Below are 17,851 nucleotides of genomic sequence, written 5' to 3' on the forward strand. Positions count from 1 at the left end.
CTTTTTTTTTTACTTAGCCATTCCGTATGTGCCACTAGGGGTGTGCCTGCTCTTGGCCAACCCACCAGAATGCGCATGTCCCACTGCGGTACAAGATGTACAAAATCCGTAGGTGTTGCCCGATATTTCTCGTAAATTTCTACGCATACATTTGTTATCACCATTCCTTCGTCAACGAGTGTTATGCGTCGCCTTCGTCTTTGTGACATTGCTGCGTAATTTGTCTCGCACTGTGCATCCACTTGATTTGGTGCTTGCATTTCAACACAGCTTGCGAACGGCGCAGCGCTTAAACATTAAAAAATTACATGACACTAAAGTTGCGACCTACGTGGTCGATAAACATGAACGTTCCATGAAATCACTCAATGCATGCGATGACAGTAAACAAAATTGTATGCAACGCCAGGAGTTGAAAAACATTTATTTACAGCCTTTTTTTTTACTTATGGGGTTTTACGTGCCAAAACCACTTTCTGATTATGAGGCACGCCATAGTGGAGGTCTCCAAAAATTTCGACCACCTGGGGTTCTTTAACGTGCACCTAAACATTTATTTACAACTATACTTAATCTTCACTTCATACACATTCCAACATTTGCATTAGATTTTTTTTCCATCCCTACAGATTTTTCCAATGCTATGAAAGCCATGCTATCATTGTCTACCGTGGTCTTGAGAATTGCCAGCTATGATGACCGCGTCATACGGCCCCTATTTACCCCTGATGGCCTCAGAGTAGGTGCATGCTGCATATATTGAAGTACTGGAGGTAGCGGCAAAACATGTATTTTGTTTCGTGACGGGGGCTACCACACATCTTCCAGTAAGACTCTACGGGAAGGAGGGAAAGAGATAAGAAGAAGGCACGGAGGTTAACCAGAATCACGTCCGGTTGGCTACCCTACACCGGGGGAACGGGAAAGGGGGAAAACAAAGATAACAGGGAGAGAGCGGAGGGAAGGAAAGAAGGAAATTGCAGTGAGTTCGCTGACGTGTGTGGCCTTACAGAAATTGCAATTATAGTCACAAATGGTCGCACAAGCCCGTCATCCTTAAGAAGCACAAAAGTGCCTTCACCGCTTTATGGGCGACGGGCGATGGGGGCGGTGTTCCAGCAGCACCTGCACAGAAAGCGGCCGATTGTCCAGTTTTTGAAAAGCTTTGGTAAGTTCTTGTCTCTCAGGGGTGTATCGTGGACAGTGGCACAGCAGGTGGTCGATGTTTTCTTCCGTGTCACAGACCTCGCATGCTCCACTGTAGGTCACTCCAATTAATGTAGAGTATGCCTTTGTGAAGGCAACTCCTAACCAAAGGCGACAGAGAAGCGTAGCTTCACGTCGAGGAAGTCCGAGTGGAGGCCGGAGTTGCAGGGAGGGGTTTAGTCGATGTAGTCGTAAGTTTGGCGAGTTCCACTCAGTCAGTGTGAGACTGCGTGCCAAGTGTCGAAGCTGCCTAGCGGCGTCTGTCCTCGAAAGCGGAATTGGAACGCTCTGCTCTTCATGATGTGCTGTACGAGCAGCGTTATCGGCGGAATCATTGCACTGATCCCACAATGGCCAGGTACCCATTGAAAAACGACCTCGTGACCTTTTATGCGAAGCATATTACGAGAGCTCAACCCAGCTCCTCAGGCGCGGCGGTGTCGCCTTGAAACCACGTGACACCGTGACGTCACGACAGAGGAGAAGTGGCTTTGGCTCAACTCTTGCAAGACGGGCTGGGTGGGAATCGAACCAGGGTCTCCGGAGTGTGGGACGGAGACGCTACCACTGAGCCACGAGTACGATGCTTCAAAGCGGTACAAAAGCGCCTCTAGTGAATGCGGTGTTGCCTTAGAAACGAGCTGTTTCTAAGGCGTGCGTCTCTTGCTCAGGCGCACATTTCGTTGCCGCGCCGAACGCTGCTTTGCTCGACGCTCACCGCGTCCAATGCGGGGCGCGTAGTCGCTGCCCTGTAGCCCATTGTCTTACACCCCTTGGCGGGTCGACGGGAACGCTGTCGCGTTCCACTCTTGAAGTCGAAGCAGTAATGCATGAGTTGTTTCTTCGTCTAGCCGAACCAAATATAGCCAAGCAACAGCAGTTCACCAGGCTAAACAGTGATTCCACAACTAAAATAAAGGCTAGTATGCTTCGCATCCTGGGCTTAACCTTACCTAAGCCACAGCCATTTTTTTTTTGTTGGACATCATGGCAAAGTTTCGCGATTTCGTATGTCAGTTGGTCATGGCATCCGTGTCGAAGAACTGACTGCGTGCACTGTAATGCCGGTTTCGAATCACAGAACACAGCCCATTTTCTAGCTCTTTCAGATTCAATGAATTCCAGTGCTCGACGCAGGGCCGTTAGTTCTGCCGCCGTTGAGGTCGTGACATGCGATGTCTTGAAGCGCAGTGTCATTCCTCGCGTTGGTACCACCACGGCACCACCGGAACTGCACGACGTAGTTGATCCATCGGTATAGATGTGGACGTGGTTGCTGTACTTTTCATGCAGAAGAAGTAAGCTCAGCTGTTTTAGAGCAGGGGCCGGTAGATCTGTCTTCTTCTGTAGTCCTGGAATCATTAGATGTACTTCTGGACGGCTCAAACACCACGGAGGTAACGCTGGCTTGGCCGCAGGTGCGTACCCTGAAGTAAACGACGCACGAGGTGCACTGACAATGCCGCTAAATGTCGAGCAGGGCCTTGCAGCAGTGAGGCCCGCCAAGTGGTGAGAAGGGGTCCTAGCGTAATGCCTGAGATGCATACGCATTGTCTCAACGGTAATGTGCGTCTTGATTGGGTAATCCTGCGCAAGGGCAATGGTTTCAGCCGTCGATGCACTGCGTGGTAAGCCGAGACATATCTTAAGGGCTTGGGCTTGAATGCTCTGTATCGTACGCAGGTTAGACTTGCAGGTGTTGGATATTGCAGGCAGGCTGTATCGCAGGAATCCAACGAACAACGCGATGTACAGCTGTAGCATAGCGTGTACAGATACTCCCCAACTTTTTCCTGCAAGGAACCTGAACAGGTGACAGATAGCAGTCAGCCGCTTTTTCACGTAATTGACGTGCGGAGTCCAAGACAGGTCTCTGTCAATTACGACTCCCAAGAACCTGTGACTTCTGCTGTATGGTATAAGTTGTCCGTTAATAGATACGCCGTAACCAGACATTGGCTTCCTCGTGAATGCCACCATTGCGCACTTTCCGCATGAAATTTCAAGTCCCTGTTAAGACTCTACGAATACACACATGACCTAAATGATGCAAAAGTGGTTGCCTGAAAAATTTCTACACTGCGTCATTCCTAACATGTAAACACCTGACTATCTGGGCCTAAACGATGAACTATTACAGAGGAGACGCTGGTGAAAGGGGGTCCAACAGGAAGCCATCCTCACAACAACAAAGATTGCCTGAAGGCATGGTTTTGTGCCCTTGGTGACCAACACCCGCAATGCAGAAGTTTTTGGAGTCATATCGATTACCAAGGATTTGATAACTTGTTTTTTCTAATGGTTAAATAATATATGGAATTTAAGAAATTTCAAAAGTTAGTTCTTTATGTATGTATGTATGTATGTATGTATGTATGTATGTATGTATGTATGTATGTATGTATGTATGTATGTATGTATGTATGTATGTATGTATGTATGTATGTATGTATGTATGTATGTATCAGCCCTTGAGAACCGACAAAAAAACAAATGCAATTTTCAATCAGGAGCGACCAGTAAAAGGTCTATCGGAATAGCTGTCTCAAGAGGCAATGGAACACGTACAGTGCCCGTAAAGCGTGTATAAGTCATCTTTACGCTCTCTCAGCTTAGTTGACCGACAAGAGGCAGGAGATAGCGCGGCGACGAAGCATTTCCGCGAAAGACTGAGTATCGGTTCTCGACCACCGCACGGCGGCGCACGTAGGCTTACTATACTACCTGACCCACGCGTGTATCGAGTGCTTTGAACCTTGCTGTGTTGCGCCTCCACTGAGCACATGGCGCGAGCTTGGGTGGAGTGCTCCGCGTGCTTCCAACGTCGCCGTGGTTCGTATATAGTTCGTCTTCGTCGGCGTCTTTGATCACATGTGTACGGGTTCTTTGTGCTCTGGGTGAGAAGAGCTCGATAAGCCTCAAGTGTGGTGGCACACTGACCCGGCGCTGTTTGATTGCGGGCTCGTGCGACGTAGGAAGGGGAAGTCGGTCTGCTGCTGCATTCAGGCGTCACCGGTCGTCTGGAGTCAAGGCCGGCGCCCTCAGAGCCGCTCTACCTAGACGTGGCAGTCTGCTTATCGCTTCTTTATTTTTTATTTTTTTGGTACGTCGCGAACAAGAGAGGGGTCGAAATATTGATCTGGTGAGTGCCGGATGTCTGGCTTGAATGAATGAATACGTGTTGTTTAGTGGCGCAAGGGCCAGATATGGCCAAAGAGCGCCAAGACAGATCTGGCTTATTTTAAGAAACGTGATGGCGGCTTATATACCTATAGGAGTTGATTATATGCATTGCAGCGATTTCGGCACTTAACGTAGTGGAGTGAAGCGTAATTTCTCTGTACGGAGTGCCGTGACGTGAAGGCGTGTCCTTACACGCCGCATCACGAAAGTCGCTTGAGCGTCGCGGTCATTCCGATTGGGAAGGTAGCAAAGAAACCGCGCATTGTGACTGCGACGCTCAAAGATGAGGCGTCGCAGACTCTGACGGCCGTGGAAGCCTTTGGTTTACTTTTAACAGCACTGTAAAGGAGAGGCGCATGTGCATTGTTTACATTAGCCTAGGACACCTGTGGGATACGAATATCGCTTGTACATACTTACACGAAACGAATCCCCGCTAATAGCACGGAGAAAACGAGGAAACCCACCACTAACGCCCGCGACACTGGTCTTTTAAGTATACGCCTAGAACGTTTGTGAACAAACAGATACCAGTTGTCCGCATTCTCCGAAGCGGCCATCGTGCGTGGGCTGGTAGTAATTAGCGCAGAAAGCCACATGCCTGAAGGTGCTCATAGTCGCGTAAGATAGGAAAAAAAGTATCCTTCCGTCGAAGACAAACTAAAGATCGCGACGTCACTCCAACAGAAGAGACGCCGTATGCTCATCTCCACAATTCTTCGGGCGACCGCTGAACGAGCGAATCCTCAGAAGGGGCTACCGGGCGAGCGTGCGGCATTTCCAAGGCGCATTATCGTGCCGTGCTCCTGACAAACACTGCTATCGAGGCGTGATGCCTGCCAAGTATTATCGCGATCTCTTGGTCCTCCACCGTTCCTTCAGCGAGCTCTCCTCGAGCGCTTCTTCCGTGTCGGCCAAAGCAAACGTTCCCTTGCTTGGCCCGCTCTCGACGTCCGGTATAGCGACCTGTGGGCATCGTCGAGGAGCTCTAGGACCACGTTGCGCGTTCCGTCCCGCTAGTGGCGCAACGTGTGGTTAGCCCTGCCTGGCCAACCCGGTCGTCAGACTGTTTGGGAAAGCGACTCCTCTGTAATAGCAGCGGCAGGGTGCCTGCGTCGTACCTGGGCTGCTCCAGTGACCGATGGCCTCGTGCTGCTAAGCAGAGAGGGTGCGGGTTCGACTCGTGGGCGCGGTGGCTGCGTGTCGCTGGGACCGGATTGTAAAACCAATCGTGTGCACCGTGCTTTTGGGTAAACGGTAAAGAACGCTCAAGAAAGTAATCCGGGGATCTCGACTACGGCATGCCCGATAACCCGCTGTGAAGTTTCTGATAGTTAGGCCCCACAATACTGTGCTGTGACGGCGTCACAGCAATGGTCAGATTGAATAAATTTTGGCCTGGGAACGACTGCTTTGCTTTTGAACAAGCGGCGGTTGTTCGGTTTGCGCACTGTACCACGCATTGGTGGCTATAGTATGGAGAGAGGTAGTGGAGAATCAATGTAGTCTGTATTGTGACACTGAACGACACGTAGAAGGTATAGTACTGAGGGCTTCGGTTACAGCGCTTGCCTATCAGCTAGGTCTAGTTATTCTGGCCACTACTAGCTAACGCTAAAGCGAACGTGCTTTCCCTTGCTGTCATTTGCTGGCGCTTTAAGCAGCCTTGATGGCCAATACGAAAATACTATCTGGTGGAAGACTAGATTGGTGGAAGAAAAGTAAGGAAACGAGAAAAAGCAGAGGCTTGCGAAAACAAAGTTCACAATAGGGGGTAAGAAAATTTGGTTATAAGAATTCATCGTGGGTTTCCTTTTTTTGTCTTTTTTAGCCTAGGTAGGGCATTAGGCAGCATAATAGTTAGAGCTCGGTGGCGCAACCCACCGCCTCGCTCCTAAGGGGCCGCTCATCCATTCATCTATCCATTCATGCATCCATGGCAACCAAAGGTCAGTGGGACGCCTCGCATTGGGCGCTCATGGGAAGACTACAAATGAAACTGTGCAGAATGATAGTGGCTGGACAAGTTTTGAAGTGAGGGAAGCTCACGGTAAAATCGACTATGAAGAACTACTGAGGAATATCGAAGAAACTAAATGGGCTGAGAGAGTGTTGAGGGATTTGTACTGGAAAAACATTGATTCACAGTGAAGGAAAAGAACTAGGAAGCTTACCAGCAAGTATGCGGCCTGTGGGGTGGGCAACACAGCAACAAAGACGGTCAAGCGGAAAGTCAGAGAGGCTGAAATAATCTCATGGGTGGCGGCAATGGAAAAGAAACGTGCCATGAGCAGCTACTTACGAGTAAAAAACGAAATCAGGAAATAAACAATTTGTGATAACTCAAAGGGAAGCTCATTACTTTTCGAAGCGAGATCCGGATGCCTTAGAACACGCACCTATAAAGCGAGATATATGAAGAAAGAACAACCATGTGCTTGGTGCGGCAAACCTAGCGAAACGATGGAGCACGTTTTATTAGAATGTGAAGATATCAGCTCAGCAGTCGATTTAGGCACCACTGGCCTCCTTGAAACCCTTGGGTTCAGCGAAAGCAGCGGGAAAGTAAGCATGTCCGCAGCAGAGGTTAGTAAGAGGCGCTTGGAAGATTGGTGGAAGAAATCTCGAGAAACGACAAAAAACAGGGGGTCAGAAAATTTGGTTATGGGAATTCATCGCGCGTTTTCTTTTTCTTCCTGTTCTTTTTTTTTCTTTTTTAATCTAGGTAGGGAATTATGTAGTATAGTAGCAAGAGCTTGATGGCGCAACCCACTGCCTTGTTCCAAAGGGGACTCTCATAGCATCATAGCAGACTCTCATAGCAGAGCACAGGTCACGTGGTCACGTGGTTCCTTTCAAAAGGACCACCCTGTATGGTGACAGCTGTTGTACAGCCCCGATCACGTGCGACAGCTCCGCAATACTTCTAATCCAATAAGGCCGGATAACTGGAAATAAAGTCGACGGTTGAAGAACTACCACGACACGACAACAAGTTGCTTAAGCGCACTGTTGCGTGGTACATATTACCGCTGTGCAACGACCTCGTGCGGATAGCCTGGATTGATTTTTGTTGACTGACTATCCCCCGCCACACAGAAAGCAAAAGAAAAACGCAAGGACAATGACAGACATCGCTTAGTGAAAAACTGCAGAATAACTTCGACCACATGGTGTTTGTTGACGAGCATTCTGTGCTTGTTGCGTCAGTGTTTTTTTAATTCCTCGCTTTATTTTTCTTCAAGTAGACCACCGCAACAGCAGGGAATCGAACACGCGACCTGATGCTCAGCTAGCAGAACGCCACGAGTCAGCGACAGGAGTCTCCCATAAATGATGTGAACTTCTTGCGTGACGTGTTACGCGGTGCGATTTCTGTGATGCGTTCCTGCACTCTCCACGAACCCGTGTGTCGTGTCTTGAAGCATGCAAACGTCTTCGTATGTGTTTACCCACACTCTTCGCGCGCTGGCAACAAACTTACGAGGCACTTTTTTTATACATAATGACGTCCTTACTTGAGTCTTCTTACCTGTCCTTTTATTTCTCTTTCATGAACTACTCTTGCTATGTCGTGGAGAAGTTAGTGCTTTGAATTTGTTACATAATGGTAGACTTTTACTTATTTCACTGTATGCTCAAGCACTGTCAAATGTGTGCCTTAAATCTATCTATCTATCTATCTATCTATCTATCTATCTATCTATCTATCTATCTATCTATCTATCTATCTATCTATCTATCTATCTATCTATCTATCTATCTATCTATCTATCTATCTATCTATCTATCTATCTATCTATCTATCTATCTATCTATCTATCTATCTATCTATCTCGACAGATTTCCCCCCGCATGCGCGTAACTCACCGAGGAGAACCAGTTGTGGCGGGGGCTCGACGATTCCCTTGCACACCCTCGGGTAGTCGGGGCAGCAGTCTCCGTTGCCTGGCCGCTCGCAGAAGACGTCGCAGTAGCAGAGCGTCCCCAGAATGGGAACCGAGCAGTCGTCCATGCGGCCACGGCAGCAGGGGTCCCTACGGGCGGCACAGTAGTCGCCCACCAGGTCGGGGTCGATGGCCGCTGCGCAGGTCACGAGGCACCAAAGCAGGACCCAGGGGCGGTGCGGAACGACGGGCCGCGTCGTTCTTCTAGAAGACATGATGGCTCCGACCTGTCGCGAAAAGCATAGTTGATCGACGGACTGGTGCGCTTACGGCTCGTGTCGAGTTAGCCGGGTGCAGAGTTGTTTACTGTCACCTTTTTTTTTTTGTCTAACTGAAGCCGCAGACGGCCGTTTATTTCTCAACACAATGCGAGACCTTTTTTATCGACCACGGTTGTACGGTGTTGTCCCGAGGTGGTGGAAAGAAATAGACCACCGAACGACCCGCTGACCCCAAGCATTAAAGAGAGACCCCAGCGGCTAAGAAATTCGACTGCATTTCTTGCGACAGTAACAAAGCTAGTGGCATATAACACTCTATATTCATCGTCAAAATTACGTGAAAGAATAAAAATGCAAAAAAAAAACAAGTCAACCACGGAGATGCGGATGGCATATTGTACATGTAACGTATAAAACGAACCATTTTTTTGTTTCATTTTCTGTTAATAATATCACATGTATGACGGCTACGGTTTGTATTACGCCATTATGAAGAGCATTCAGGATTGTGCACTATTGCTCTTTGGGTGTCTCACCGAGAGTGATCGGCGCAGTCCTTTAAAGATATACGAACAGCTTGACCTGCGGCGTATCAAAGCATCCTAATGAAAGTGTGTGCGCCCTCCTAGTGGAAGAATTGAAGTGATTGCTCATATTACTTTATATTCTTTTATAAGTCAACGCGCACAACTTCACTGCACCGCTCTGTTGTCCCTATAGTTATCTTCCATTCTCTTTAATTCCTACGGTGACATCTCACGACTGGCATCAGGAGCCTCATCGCGACTGATTTTGTTCACTTTCCTAGCTTCGATAACTCGAATGGAACGGGTAATTTATCGATTACGTACTCCCGACAATAACCTCCTTTTTTTCTTTTCGAGGCTAGTACCACCATGAGTACGGAACGTAGCGCTTTTCCTTAGCACGTACACTTGTCGAAGAACAAGGTCGTAGCTTCGATACTATACCTAGCGAAGTGCTGTGGCGCGGCTTTCTTGGAGCGAACGGGTGCGAACGCACAATATTGCTGGAGCTCCTTAAGAAGCCGACAGTGGTGCCACAACTGCAGTCGGTCCTCGTTTAGGGCGCATGGTTAAACGACCATGGAGAATGGTCGTTTAATGGTTAAACCCCTAAGGAGAATGTGGTGAAACGCAAACATTGTTTCGAAGCGTTTGCACATCAATGAGGCCACAGTTTAGCACTACTGCCTTGCAGCGCAAAGTATACGAGACAGAGAAGTAAACGTTCGGAAAAGGTGCCTCGGTACAATATTTAAGAAAATATATATTTCAATATTTGTCGTTTTTTAACGAAGGTATCTTCGCGGGTGTCATCTCCTTAATTACAAATAATTGTCTCGAGAGTCTGTAAAAAGGCGTGCTGTTCAAATGTCTGTGGATCACACCAAACGAAATAGAACCTTTCTTTCAAATTCACGGGAGCTTCTAACTGTGGCATAAACAATAAGGATAGGTCAGTAAAAAGGCAAAGCTGTCTGCTGGAAGTGTACAAAAAAGTATACGGACTGTATACATTCGTTAATGTAAGAAACAGAAAGACGTTCGAATGTCCACCACTTCAGTCCGACGCTCAACCTCAACTTATCCGTGAAGTCCTACCCCTCCCCTTTGTGAACAAGTCAGCCTGAGCATGAGAACCAGCAGGCGCAGTTCGTACGGCTGAGGTATAATATAAACGACAGTTAGGTGCAGCCTTCGGCTTAACACCGAGTGACATCGGGTTGCATGAGTAAGGAACACTTTTTTTCATACACACGCACACAAAAATATGCTTACAATATGTCGCATTTAGGACGATGTAGTCTGGCACTAACTTGAAAGACATGAGTTCGAACCCGAAAGCTCAGTGTGGTCCCCACACCGCATCAATGCGGAGTCATTTTCTAGAAACGCAATAACTATCCATCGACTTAGGCTCACGTTAGAAAGTTATTGTCAGATTACAACACATGGCCTGAAATCTTGAAAGATGGGAAACTAAAACTGAAGAGTAAGTGGAAGAAAAAACGACGAGTTGTCCAGATTTTCAATATGCGACTAAAAGTAATCAAAGGGGGAAAAACGTTTTAATCTCTAGAAATTTTTTTGCGGTCAATGTTCGCAGTCAGTAAGTCAAGACAAACTTCCCTAATTAATGAAGCAATGAGGGTGCCGTGACAAATCGGGATAAGTAAAATTCGGAGATAAAACACCATAGCGAAAGGGGCGCAGAAAACTAAAGCTCCCTTGCCGCCCAGCTATCGATAACCTTCATGCTGAGTCAGCTAGAACAATTCTTAGTTTTCCTTCGAATGACGTGAGTCACCCGTCGTAAGCTAATTCTCGGTTGTGCTTGTTTCCTTAAATGCTGCAGCATTTCTTTGCGTGACATCGCACGCTTACGTTAGTCTGGCTAGCTATACAGAGATTGGCTTGAATGCGCACGAACGTAGAATAAGAAATTGATGGCATTATCCGAAAGAACCTTACATCTGTTATATTGGCACTACGACACTATGCTGCACAACCGTTTTGCATTGACCGCAAGAGAGAGATGAAAAAGCAAAACGTTTTACAAAATTACTCCGCCAATTCGCGAAATGGTGGCATAAAATACACAGTCACAAAATGTGAAGTACCCTCTTTGGCGATGTTAGAAATCGGGAAGATACACGTACGTGCCACACTTTCGCAGACACCGTCCTCTACTCGCTGTCGTAGCCAGCTTACATATCACGGGGCACCAGCGTCACCACAACTGTCGCCCCCAAATCTAGTCACAATAAACACATGCAAAGCCATTAGCACCGTACCGCTGTAATGTTGTGGCATTCTGATAAATAGTCATAGGGATAAATTCTGGGTCAATTTGTTGTCATTCACTTACATCTTTTTTTTTTTTACCGCCGTCACTGCGGTTGCTTCCGCGGTCTGAAGGAATTATGCGCGGTGATCACGTTTCATAATTTCCGCAGAAATAGAAAAAATAAGGAAATCACGACAAAAATGAAAGGTGAGCTGCTTTGCGGGGAAGGCTTCCAGTATTACACCGTCTATTGCTAGCTGGTAAGATCGCAGTGCGAACATACACTTGCCTTCGAGGGTTCGCCTTCGGATGGGGTTTACACGGTACGCGTGAGCGTGCTCGGGGTCACCTACGGTTCCGGTGGTTAGCCGCAGCCTCTGCCTCCTGTTGGGCCCGGCGCTCTTGTGCGGGAGCTCGGCCAGCAGCGCAAGGTGTCAGTGCGAGGGAGAGGGTGGACGCGCCGCGATTCGCGCACGAGGGAGAGAGATGGACGCAGCCGTGGGGAAGGGGAAGCTGCTCCGGGCCGTGATTGTTGTTTCCGAGGCTCGAAACGGGAGGGGGGGGGGGGGCGGTGGAGAGAGCCCGCATGTGCAGAACTGGGAAAGGGAAACGCTGTTTTCAATCCATTTTTTTCGGTTTTGAGCGTTGACTCTTTCTTCGCTCCGTGAGATTCTTTGTCGGCGTGCGGCGCACTTCTCTCCCTCCCTCTCTCTGTATTCCTTCTCTCTCCACTTTGGCATTAGCGAGTGAATGCGAGAAGTGTCGAGCCAGCCTTGTCAGGCGCTGACTCGGGCTCCTTTGGCGGACCGCCCCCAAAGGAGCGCATCTGTCAGACATTCTTTGAGCTTTTGGGAGTCAATGATGTCGCAGGATATGATCAATCAATCAAACAAAGGTGTTTATTAAAGCGCCAAGGAACAACCTCGAGGGTCTTAGACGGTGTTGGCGCACTCGGCAAAACAATGCACAGGAAGAACAATGCAAGCTCTCACCCACGTATACACATACACACGCGCGCACACATGAATAAAGAATAATAATTTGACGAATACAGATTATAACCGAACATAGAATGTGTACACGAAGAGAATAGAAAACACCAGTGGAGAAACAGGAATAATGATTACAGAATGACGGAACACACAACAGATATGAGAGTATTTGTTCAGTTATTGAAATTCCTCTGCAACACCTTTCAGGAAAATACTAAAATTAGGCGTGGAGCTGTCCGGGCACTCTGAATGGGCGTTATATGCCGCCTGCACTCTAGATAGAGGGTGACGACAATCGGAAGGCTGAAAGGGGCGCTGTTTCCTTGTGCTTCCGTGCGAAAAGCAAAAGCGCACGTTAGAAAGCAAGTGCGAGCAGCACATTTTTCCATGCATTAATTTGTGAAGAAAAATAACATCCGTTTTACTGCGTCTACAGGTGAGGGTAGGTAACGTGAGTGTCTACGTTAGCTCTATGGAGATGGAAGGCTTTCGACGGAATCTACGTTTAAATATAGATGTGAAATTTTTTTGCACATTTTCGAGAAGCTCACAATTTTACCCACAGGTGCCGTCCCAAACCACAGAGGCGTACTCAAGAACCGGAAGGCACATACTCTTATATAAAGTTACAAATGGCCTAGGTTGTTTGAAGTCTCTCGTCAGCCGACATACTGTGCCGAGCGTTCAAAGTGCACGCTGCCTCGTCTGTTGAGCGTGGGGCGAGAAACTCGGAGAGCTGTCGAAGTACACTCCAAGGTCCTTCGTTCCCCGAGCTCTTGGCAGGAGAACATCTTTAACGCTATATGGAAATAAAGTCATGTTAGTCTTCCGCCTAAAGCTTACAACTTTCGTTTGTGATGTATTTATGACAAGCTTGTTTTCAGCGCACCATGACGCAAAATTTGCAATTTTCTTCTGAAGAGCGGCGCAATTATTAACATTTTCTACCGCTTTGAAAGGTTTCGCCTCATCAGTATATAACAATATTGAAGAGTTTTGAATGACTGTCGAAAAGTCGTTAATAAATAGTGAGAAAAGAAGAGGGCCCGAGACTGACCCTTGAGGAACTCCACTTGTAACCACATAAAGTTCTGACTACTGACCATTTACGCTAAGGTAGCAGTACCGGTCGCGTAGGTAGCTCCTTATCAGCGTTGTGACAGGGTGGTGCAGATCAAGTTGTGTCAAATTTTGAAGGAGTATTTTCTGGCGCACCACATAAAACGCCTTACTGAGGTAAAAATAAATGACATCCAGCTGTCCTTATTCACTCCTTGAGAGGCATGCATCATGAAGCTAACGAGGGTGTTAGTTGTGGAGCGTCTCGATATTAATCCATGCTGCTGAGCAATGATATTATTTTTAATGGAGGATGAAATTACTGAGTGCAGAGTTGACTCTAATAATTTAGATGCTGCGCATAGGAGTAAACTGTACCTGTAGTTTCTCGCAGCAGATTTTACCCCTGAGCTAAAGATGGGAAGGACCCGCGCTGTTTTCCAAGCTTTTGGGAATGTGTCCGTCTTCAAAGAAGAATAAAATGTACAAGTAAGCACTGGAACAAGTAAGGACCCGTACGTCTTAATCAAAGCAGGTGGAATGTCATCAGGACCACATGAAAAAGACTGTTTTAAGCGTTTGATGCTCTTAAAGACAAGTTTCTCTGAGTCTGATCGACTTGAACCCAGGGAAGGGTGATTGGAAAGCTCACTAACTCCGTCACTGTACCCTTCACCGTACACAGACTCGAAGTGTAGGGCGAAGGCGCCAGCGACATCTGAGACAGGTTGGCCGTCGCCACTAAGTAGAGAGATATCTTGTTTCGCATTGTTGGATGACTGAATCTTTAGAAGTACTAGCTTACACATGTGCTATATATATACGGCATGATCACGCTTGTAAAGACGTTTAGAGGGTATAATAATAATAATAATAATAATAATAATAATAATAATAATAATAATAATAATAATAATAATAATAATAATAATAAACAGGAAATACGTTCACCGGCCAGTAAAATGGCGTAATTCCTTTCGCTCAATCATATTTCCTTCCTGCAAGCGACGTTCACGACCGCTGGTTTCTTAGTGAGAGCGTGGGTGGGGCACTGTTCGAACTCTGCCTGCCGAAGTTCGAATAGACAAAAAAGAAAGAAAGAAGGAAGGAAAGAAAGAAACTAAAGAAAGAAAGGAATAGGAACGAAATCGTTGCAACATAGTGCCTAGAACGTACCGACTAGTGCGCCAGTGGCGCGGTCGCATGGTCATCGCGGTGATGCCTTCCCCCAGCCGCCGCGCTTCGGTGCTGCCAATCCCTAAAGTCAGGCGGAAAGTCAGAGAGGGCGAGACGATCTCATGGGCGGCGGCGATGGAAAAGAAACCTGCCATGAGTAACTAACTACTTAAGAGGAAATAACGAAATCAGGCAAGAAACACTTTATGATGACTGAAAGTGAAGCTTTTTTACTTTTAGATGCGACATTGGGATGCCTTAGGAAGACGCACTTGTAAAGCGAGGTACAACAAGGAAGAAGAAGCATGTGCTTGCTGCGGCAAAGCTAGGGAAACGATGGAGCATGTTTTATTAGAATGTGGAGATATCTGCCCAGTGGTCGATTTAGGCACCACTGGCCTCCTTGAAACCCTTGGGTACAGCGAAAACGGGGAAAGTAAACACGTCCGCAACAGAGATTAGTAGGAGGCGATTGGAAGATTGGTGGAAGAAAAGCAGTGAAACGACAAAAAACGGAGGCGCACAAAAACAAAGTTCCCAGTAGAGGTTCAGAAAGTTTGGTGATGGGAATCCTTCGTGGGTGTTTTTTTTTTTTTTAAGCTCGGTAGGACATTAGGCAATATTGCCGCTGTGCAACGAAGAGAGGAGACGACGACACGTACCACAAAAACAGCTTGTTTTAATAGTCGATCCTCGAGATGACTTCTTCGCCTTCTAATCTCCGCTAGGCCGATGCACGAGACGAAGCCGACTAAAGCTCCCATCGTTGTCGTTGTCGTCAACATAGAAGAGACGCAGCGTTTGCCTCCCTCTAAAGAGAAGCATCGCTCTGATGCTAGAGGAGGTCACTGGTGCGAAGTTCCTCGCACAGTCACTCGCTGACGTACGTTTTCACGTGTACTACGAGCACGACTTCAGGCCGGTGTTGGTGGCGCCTCGTGCAATAGGGGCTATTTTGGACCACCTCGTACGTGACGTCACTTAGGCGTCGTAGTACTCCATACGGTCCGAAGTATCACCTTAATAGCTTCTAGCATAGAGAGTTATCAGTCTTCGGATCGGTGTCCAAACCCACGCTCCTGTCGCCGGTTTTGTAGTTTACTGGTCTATGGCGAGCACTGTCGCGGCTTGCGTCGTAGTCCTGCTGTTGACAGGTCCGTACGCGTGCAAGCTGTCTCGCTTCTTCGGCGCGTTGTGTGAAGGCATCTGCATCCGTGTCAGCGTCATCGCATTCGCGTGGGAGCATTGCATCCAACACCGTCCGTACTTCTCGTCCGTGAACAAGGCTAAACGAAGTCATCCGTGTTGTTTCTTGCTGAGTAGTGTTGTACGCAAAAGTTATATAAGGCAAGATCTCGTGCCAATCTTTGTGCTTTACATCCACATACGCGTGGAAAGCATGTCTTCAAGAGTTTTGTTTAGGTGTTCTGTGAGCCCGTTGGTTTGTGGATGGTAGGCTGTTGTCTTGCGGTGAGTCGTTCCACTGAGCATCAGGACATTATCTAAAAGCGCTGCCGTGAATGCGGTTCCTCTGTCTGCGATTACGATGGTTGGTGCACCATGTCTCAACACAACATTCTCTACGAAAAATCGCGCCCTCTCTGCTACTGTGCCTCGCCCGCGGGAGAGCCTTTGTTTCGGCCTAGCGAGTCAGATAACCAATCGCGACAATGACCCAGCGGTTTCCTGCACTGGACGCACGAAGTGGGCCCAAAAGGTCCATTCCGATCTGGTCAAATGGTGCGCGTGGGACCTGAACGGGTTATAGCAGGCCAGCTGGTTTTGTTGGGGGTGACTTGCGCCTCTGGCATCCTAGACAAGTGCGTACATGATGTCTCACGGCCATGGGCGAGTCTTGGAAAGTAGTACCTTTGTCGTACCCTGTGCAGTGTCCGCGTGTAGCCTAGGGGGCCAGAAGTTACCTCGTAGGGACATACTTGGAGTACTTCAGTTCGAAGGGGTGTAGAAGCAACCAGTAGATTGTTACTACCGATAAGTGAAAAGTTCCTTTTGCAGAGAACACCGTTGCGTAAACAAAACGACGACAGTCGTCTTGAAAAAATTCTAGGAGCCTTGAGAGTTCGTCCGCCTAAAAAAATGATAAGGGCAAGCAACTGAGGGTCATCACGTTGTTGGCGTGCGACGGCGGCCGTATCAAGAACACCGAGGAATGGAGTTTCGTCTTCATGGGATAAAGCAGTTGACTATATTGGTGACCATGGCAGGCAACCAGTGCAGGTAATACAATAACGAGAGCTTGGTGACACAACTCACCGCCCCGTTTCAAAGGGGACGCTCATAGCATCCATCCATTGTGTAAAAATTGGCAGTGGCTTAGCTCCGCATTATGCCAGGATATACGTAGCGAAAGCTAAGGCATATCATGGTTAGCCTTGGTTAATCATGATTGCAAGTCCAGGTTAGTCTGGTTGTCTAGCTGTATTGCGGCGTTTAGCCAGTCGTTCGGCGCGCTGTTCGTCTGTTTCCTGGGCGATTTGTTTCCTCTTCATCTCGTTCCGATGTCGATTCCAGGCCTCCTCCTGCTTTTCAGAATTGTCGCCGTCCATGCTTCCTCCTCAACTGTGGTTGCGGCGCACGCGAGCTCTCCTTTTCAATACGACGCAGCTGGTGAAGTGAGCGGAGGCGAGCGCAACGACGAGGAACGCGGTGTGACGTCATACCAAATGCCGGCGGCGGAAAGGCGCGGCGCAGCGGCGGAACACCTGTGGCTCTGTGCTACTAGTGGCGCATGTGCAGTAGGGACTAGGGAGCGAGAGAAATATTCGTGGCGAGGCGCACGTTGTGACATCATGTGCCTCCTCGGAGCACCACCACGGCGAAATCGCAAGTTCGCGGCCAGTAAAGCTTTCGCTTTAAAGCCCCGAACTAAGGTGCATAGGTGCAGCCGCGCGCGCTTGCAGCATAGGCCTGCGTTGGTAGCAGAGGCTCACTGCGCTTTTCGCTTCGTTGAACCTCTGCTACCGCCGGGCTGGCCGGTTGATATTAATTATTTTGTCTACCATTTAATCTGCTTGAATTTGGAGCGTCCAATGAAAGACACCACTTGAAACAAACACCAAGGGTTTGTTTACACGTTGATCACAATAAGTCATTGTGGATGAACGTGCCTCACGTCAATTTGGATCGCGAACCTCAATCGTGGTGGTAGCATACACATTCCTGCTGAGTGAACTCAATCACCTGTTCCTGGTGACCATTCTTGATGGCCAGTAAAAAAAATGATACAGATCGGGTC

At 47.9% G+C, this 17,851-nt stretch overlaps 1 protein-coding gene across 2 annotated transcripts in view; it reads right to left on the reverse strand.

Annotated features, from left to right (window-relative positions):
- The window catches only part of LOC139053469 (uncharacterized peptidase C1-like protein F26E4.3), a 46,895-nt gene extending 35,096 nt beyond the window's left edge, over positions 1–11,799 (reverse strand). Inside the window, exons 1-2 of one of the 2 annotated variants that reach the window (XM_070530445.1) lie at positions 11,658–11,799; positions 8,260–8,563 (exon numbers count right to left, since the gene is read on the reverse strand). In XM_070530445.1, the coding sequence (XP_070386546.1) occupies positions 8,260–8,551 (292 nt within the window). In that variant the 5' untranslated portion in view covers positions 8,552–8,563; positions 11,658–11,799. Of the gene's footprint in view, positions 1–8,259; positions 8,564–11,651 lie in introns of both variants that reach the window. The other variant, XM_070530446.1, reaches the window with a different exon arrangement.
- Between the last annotated feature and the right edge of the window lie 6,052 nt (positions 11,800–17,851).

The sequence above is a fragment of the Dermacentor albipictus genome, unplaced genomic scaffold, assembly GCF_038994185.2.
Source record: "Dermacentor albipictus isolate Rhodes 1998 colony unplaced genomic scaffold, USDA_Dalb.pri_finalv2 scaffold_131, whole genome shotgun sequence".
Classification (NCBI taxonomy): domain Eukaryota; kingdom Metazoa; phylum Arthropoda; class Arachnida; order Ixodida; family Ixodidae; genus Dermacentor; species Dermacentor albipictus.